The sequence below is a fragment of the Netta rufina genome, assembly GCF_964035555.1.
Source record: "Netta rufina genome assembly, chromosome: 5".
NCBI classification, from domain to species: domain Eukaryota; kingdom Metazoa; phylum Chordata; class Aves; order Anseriformes; family Anatidae; genus Netta; species Netta rufina.
In genome coordinates this window covers 22,026,358-22,033,335 of record NC_140128.1, presented here as the reverse complement: position 1 = coordinate 22,033,335, position 6,978 = coordinate 22,026,358, and the positions used below count along the sequence as shown (strand labels likewise).

At 37.6% G+C, this 6,978-nt stretch overlaps 1 protein-coding gene across 2 annotated transcripts in view; it reads right to left on the bottom strand.

Annotated features, from left to right (window-relative positions):
• Positions 1-630: 630 nt before the first annotated feature.
• The window catches only part of PRKD1 (protein kinase D1), a 127,911-nt gene continuing 121,563 nt past the window's right edge, over positions 631-6,978 (bottom strand). For both annotated transcript variants that reach the window (XM_084287293.1, XM_084287292.1), the window contains 2 exons: positions 3,414-3,499; positions 631-1,544 (listed from right to left, as the gene is read on the bottom strand). In XM_084287293.1, the coding sequence (XP_084143419.1) occupies positions 1,326-1,544; positions 3,414-3,499 (305 nt within the window). In that variant the 3' untranslated portion in view covers positions 631-1,325. The remainder of the gene's footprint in view (positions 1,545-3,413; positions 3,500-6,978) is intronic.

Genomic DNA, 6,978 nt, shown 5'->3' with positions numbered 1-6,978 from the left:
GGCACCCAGCACAAGAAGGACACGAATGTACTAAAACAAGTCCAGAGGAGGGCTATGAGGATGACCTAGAGGACTGGAGCACCTCTCCTGTGAAGACACACTGAGGGAGTTGGGGTTGTTCAGCTAAAAGAAAAGAAGACTGGAGAGACCTTACAGCAGCATTCCAGTACCTAAAGGAGGCTTACAGGAAAGCTGGGGAGGGACTCTTTTGTTAGGGAGTGTAGGCTAGGAGGAGTAGTGGGTTTAAACTAGAAGAGTGTAGGTTTAGATCAGATATAAGGAAGAAATTCTTTACTATGAGGGTGATGAGGCACTGGAGCAGCTTGCCCAGAGAAGCTGTGGATGCCCCATCCCTGGCGTTGTTCAAGGCCAGGCTGGATGGGGCTTTGGGCAACCTGGTCTGGTGTGAGGTGTCCCTGCCCATGGCAGGGGTAGGGGTGGTGAGTTAGATGAACTTTGAGGTCCCTTCCAACCCAAACAATTCTACGGTTTTATGAATATAACTTATCCCACCTAATTCTGACGCCATTCCAGGGATATTTTAAGCAGGAAGATTACTCCAATGAACCTATTTTAACAAGACTTTTATTGAAAACATACACAAAGTCAACATGTTATTTAGGTTCTGAATGTACATATTAGAGAATATTCATATTAGAGAAGAATATTTGAATATTTTAAGAAAAAGGGAAACACAACTGGCATATACTGCAGTTTACATTACTAAGGCATTTAGGCTTAAGAGCAGGTTGTACCGTGTGTGTGTGTCTATCTATATACACAAACACACAAACACATACACACAAGTTATCTGATTTTAAACTGTACAGTGCTATGCAATTTTTTATTTTTTTTTTTAATTTTTATGACACTATTTTTTTTTTATCCAAATAGTAGAAGTTGTTCACAGAACAGCAGTAATGATCTACTCTTCAAGAGTTTGCTTACAATTACAATACTAAAGATGCAAAAAAAAAAATCTTCATGGGGAAGTTCTCTCTTACCAAATTGAGGCTCAAGTAAGAAAAACACTAGTTTGCAAAGGCACCGTGGAGACAGGTTTTAATACATTAAATACAACATGAATCATTCACAATAACAAGTTTAGTGTTTCTGGGAACTTTTTGTAAATACAACACAGTTGGTCACACGAAAATGTTTCTGTTGATTTGTCTTGGCAACTCAGATGCATCAACAGTGTAACAGCATAACAGCTTTGTTCCCATCTGACAGAAAATAATGGCAGTTCTGCAAGGCAAACGTTAAACCTGACCGTATGTATTTATTAAATCCACAGTGTTTTGACAGATTATAAGGGATGCAACTTAAAGGATGCTGACACGCTCACTGAGGGCTTTCATTTCTGTTTCTTCTAGCTTGGTGTTTTCATTATGGTTAGCACTTGGACTGATAAGGTGTGCTGGATACTGCAATCCATGTTCTCCTGAATACTGTTCCCATCGGGAGTCATCACTTTCATGGGTAATGTAACGTTCCTCCATTTTACATTCAAGTTCCCTTAAATCTAACCAGGTTTGATAGTCCTGAAATAAAGTAATAGTATTTGTTTTAACATTTCTAAAATAAATGGCATTCTCGTCTACTACCAATCGTATACAAAATGCTACTAAGTTGGCAATTTGAGTATCATGCATCCCTATTTCCCCAGAACAGAAAAACCATATAATCAATAAATATGAAATCTGCCTACAGAAATAGGTATCATATTAAGAGCACTGTCTGTTAAATTAATTTTATTAAACTCTGTTATAAGTATAGTATGGAGATATTACAGATGGTTTTGCAGGATGTATGAACAGTCTACAGATTTCTGTGATATGGCATTGGTGGTAAAACAATTCCTTGCACTAATCGTAAGACTTACGGGGAAGAAGAAAACATCTTTAAATCAGACTTCTACATCCACATGATCAGTATAAGATAGTCAAGAAAGTTGCTCTATCTCAGTATAATGGTGCAGGATATAAATTCAGCTGGAGCTAGAAAAAATCTGCTTTTCCAAACTTAGGCAAGTAGTGGTGTGCTCATATAAATGCATACATATAAATATCAAAGCTACATTGGAACTCTGTTTTGACAGTCAATGGTAAGGTTGCAAACACATTTGGTTCTCTTTAACATGCTCTGCAACCTCTGATCTGCCCAAAGCATATCTCAAGTTCAATAATTACTTTTCTTATTCCCACCCAAAGCATCCATCTAGCTACGGTAATAAAGCCAATCCTAGCAACACAGCCTAACCTCTGCCCACAACTCTGTACCCAGTTTTATTTTTTTCTCACCCACTTTGTCATTACTTAAGAGACAACCCTGGTCACCAAACCAAAGCATCAGAAAGCCCACACCCTGTAAATGCACAAAAGACTTCACGCTTCATTTCTTGCATCCTTAGGCTCACTTCTTACACAGATTTCCTCTCAGAAACCATCTCTACCTCTCACTCCCTTGCTCCACTGTTATCTTTCCTTCATCCACAAGCTTGGGCTTTTCTGGAAGGACAACTCATCCATGGTGCTAGAGCTGCTGCTGTACTGCCTTGCCTTGGTTTACCTCCATTCACTATTGCACAAGGAACAAAAGTGAACGTAGAGAGGTGAAGGACATGAGACAGCCAGCAGCTGTGTTGCAGGACTTAGCTCAGATCACCTCTCTGGTCCCCAGAGATCCTGACAAATGCATTCTGTAATGGTTGGTAGAGAGAACACAGTCTTGGAGGAAAAGACTAGAGGGTGACAGGAAATCTGCGAGGAAGAAAGCAAGCCCAGGAGAAATGTCCCTGGGGAAGGCAGGGGTGTGGTGGGAGGTTGCAGTCCTTTTCCCCCTGTTCCAGCAGGTCACCCTCCACTTTGAGAAACATTGCTCATGTGTAAGGACCCAGGTCTTAGTTCAGATAAAGATTCCTTTGGGACTGTAGACTATGCATCTGATCTGTGCCATGCTTGTGCATGATTAGTTTCCTATGCACATATATGTATCCCTTGGAGGATCCTAGGGGTTGGAGCCTCTTTAAGGTCCCTTCCAACCCAAGCCATTATATGATATGATTCTATGATATATTGGGGTAGACCCCAGGCAATTTGATAATGCAAGTTGAATGACTTTATAGACTATCTATCTCTATATATATGTTCTTAGCAGACAAACTAAATACACTTCTTTAGTGTACTTTGAAAACATGAGAGAGTTTAGTAGTGGAATCTCATACTTCAAAAATTAATTAGAATATATACATAAATTGGTAAAGGAATATGAGGTTCTCAGGATCAGAAAACATCTCTGTGTTTGTAGATTTGCTTAGATTCTATTGCACTTAAAGATGAAAATTTTTATATGCTTAAGAGAATAAATACTCAGGAAAAAAAAAACAAACAACATGGAGTTTGCAGCAATACCTGTAACCATGGATGGCTTAATGTTTTGTCCACACTGTAGCGCTTTCTCATTTTCACTTGCAACAAATTATTTATGAGATCGATAGCTGAAAAGGAATAATATTAGAACATATCAGTTAAAATATATTTTTTATATATAAACAGAGACAGACAGACACGATAGTAGTAAAAAGGGCAATTTTTCCTCCATGCTCCAGATTTTTCAAACCGTATTCAATGTTGATATCCCTGAAAGTAATATTTTACTAAATAGTTGCCTGCTAGCTAGTATATTGTCTACCTCTTTGTGTTCATTTGCAGGCATGTAGCAAAGACTGATGAAACTTCTCAGCTTCTGCTCAAGTGAAAAAAAAAACAAACAAAAAACACCGCATGTAAGTGAGGGCTACAGTATACTTCAGGTTCTACAGCAGTTTACAGTAAACAGGTAGGGGGGTACCTTTACCAGGTAGGCTTTTCTGTGTGTTTCTGCCCCAAGAGGACGGGGTAAACTGTTTATAACTCCTGAGTACCTGACTTGCCATGCTTTTCACTCAGCCAGCGTGGAAGCAACAACTCTGTGTCCCTGACTATAGGTTTCACTACTATATCCAGGAAAATGGAAATTTGCACAACAGTCTGTTGGACATGTGCAGTAAATCTGACAGACAAAGCTATTCTTAGCAATAACTGACTGCCATTAAAGTAGCCCCAGGTCCCTGGTGATGAATATTATCTTGGAAATCAAAGCAATCGTGGGAATAAGATCAAACAAATCTCAGGAATTCTGGCAAAGAAGGCACTGCCAGAGATTCTGAGCCACACTGCTCTTGGAAGCAGATGGTCCTAATTTTGTTTTCTCTGTTGTGGACAAACAGATTTTTAGCTATCATCTCTTTTAGTGTACAATTCATGCTAAATTCTCTAACATGTTTGTTTTGTTCCCTTTCAAAATGTCTGAGAAGCAGATGTGGGATCAGAAAGCCAGTGGATAGCCAACAGGACCACTACTGATAGATGGCAGCACTCTGAAAACTTACTTGTTTTCCAAAACAACAGGGTTAATCTTTTTCATGGGCAACACCATTGGCAATGGGCAATTGGATTATAACTAAAGTATGAGTGTAGCTTATTTTGCTTATTTCCTTCTCAAATATTTCACCTATTTTGAAAGACAGGCATCTATGGCGTGAACTTCATAAAAGATGTCACGTGGATCTCCCTGGCTGAATTCTTTAGGCCATGTTTTTATTGTTCTTAGTGAAAACATTTCTTAAAATGATTTGAAAATCAGTTGTCATCAAAATGAATGCCAAGATGACTGCTAAGCCTCAAAAATGAGAGAACTAGGCCTTTAAGAGGCATATAACTATGCTTTAAGATACTCCTGGGATTTGCATGACAGTGACAGCCTGGAGAGCTGCCCACTTTTCCTTTTGGATAGAATGAAATAAAACACACCAAAGAATAAAAAGTTACTAACATCACAAGAAGAGGTAGGGTTTCCTCAGAGAAGGGGATAATTAGTTTATGATGTTCTTACAGGTTTGAGTAGCTTATATCAGCTCTCTGTCTAGCATTCTCATGGATTATAGGATAGATATTCATAACCCTGGACGGGAAAGCAACAGACACTGCTCTGTAGAGGACATCAGTAGCACTTGAAATAGAGGACCAGCTTGATGCAAGCTTCTGCTGCTTTTAGGGACTGGAACCATCAGCTTATCATAATGATCCAGTTTTACCGAATGTAGAGCTTCAGATTTCTTGTTTTCTCTCTTTCCTCAAACAGTGAGACTCAGGAGGTTAACTTGAGCTCCAGCCTCAAAGTTAACACAGTTTACACAGATGATCTGCTTGTTTCACCACTGGAATATTGCTCTCTGTATAAAGTTTCTGATTGTGTGTTTCTGATTCTTCACCTAAAGTTGTTTTCTCCAGGAAAGTTTTGAATTATCACTTGTCCCTTAGTTAGCAATATAAATAAGCACAAATGCAAATGTAAGAATTATGAGAATTTATCTTCCAAACTATCATATATGATTCCATCTCTTTAATACTCTTAAGTTTTCAAATGTAAGTGAAGAATGAGATCAAACATGAGCTTCAACAGCAAAAAGCATTTGCTATTTTTACCAGAAAATCATGCAATCAAAGCAGAGCTCCTTCTCAAGAATAAGAGTGCTAAGTACCAGTTAGGAGTCAACATGCAGCTGCCACATACTGACAGCAAAAGGACAGTGCTGCGTAAAAGAAAGCAGAAGCAATACAGATAGCCAGAGTGATTAAACTGAAGGATTAAAGGATTTTCTGAGGGATCTGGAATAGTCAATTACTGAGAGAATTCTGACTTTAACTGGTGTTAGACAAATTAGAGAGGTTCAGACACTGATATGTGTCACTAGCTATAGGAAATGAGGAAAGATCCTGATTACTTCCTCCTTCAACTTACAAAAAAAAACATGAGCTGTCCTTATAGCCACCACCTAAAATAAACTGGTCTGGCTACATCACATAAAATGTGCCTACAGTAAGACACATTTTGACTCAATATCAGAATTTGAAAAAAAAAAAAAGCATATAAATAATAATTTTATGTTTACTTTACAAATTGTACTGCTTAAAAACACTGGATATAAAAATGTATGTCTAAACTGATTGTTAACAGCTTATACAACTCAAATGTGACTCACATGAGTCACTCAGGAGACCAAACTAGGCCATCATAACTTAGGAAAAAAAAATTCAGTCTAGAAAGAAAAAGTAGTTTTGAAGAAAGTGGGGCAACTGCACTCTATTTTAAAGTACATTTTATGAAATAAAGACTGAATTTAAAAACAAACAAAAAACCAACCAAACAAACAAACAACAGGTTTTAAAATAATCCTTGTCACGCATTTTTAGAATTTTATAGTTTGACAATATTCCTCTGCAAAAACATTGTACAACATTATACACAGTTATTAATAAATGTAGAAGGTTCAGAAAGACCACCTATGGTCTGAACATCTTTTATGGAATCCAGCAGGTATTGTCAAGGAAGTAACTGGTATAAAAGTTCTAAGAGGAAAAAGTTCTAAGAGGTATAGCTTTTCCAAACACCTTTATGGGCTCCTGTTTATTTCCCCTGATTAAGGTAGGGCCACCTGAGGGCTTATCAAGTTTCAGGAGCTGCAGACTTTGCTGAACAGGATAAACCAGCCAGCTGTTCCTCCTAGCTTCCAAACAACATGACTACTCATCATTTAGATAGCTGAACATTCATCAGAATCACAAATGTTTTAAAAAACTGTAATTGTTTTTCAGTTGCATTTTATTGGAAGAACTTACTGAATCAGGAAGTTCTAAACTACTTATGTCTGTTTGTTAGTATAGCAAAAAATTAGTTATAGTAAAGACACAGCAAAAAGGTCTACATGAAGTATTAAGTTAACAAATTACAGTTTTCATAGAAATGATTGTTTTAACTCAATTAGGATGTAACACATACATTAACACAAAAGTTAGCAAAATATCTGAAAAACCCGTCTTACCTGAACTTACTATCCATTTAGTCCTATGATACAGACTTTTGCTTTTCATTTAA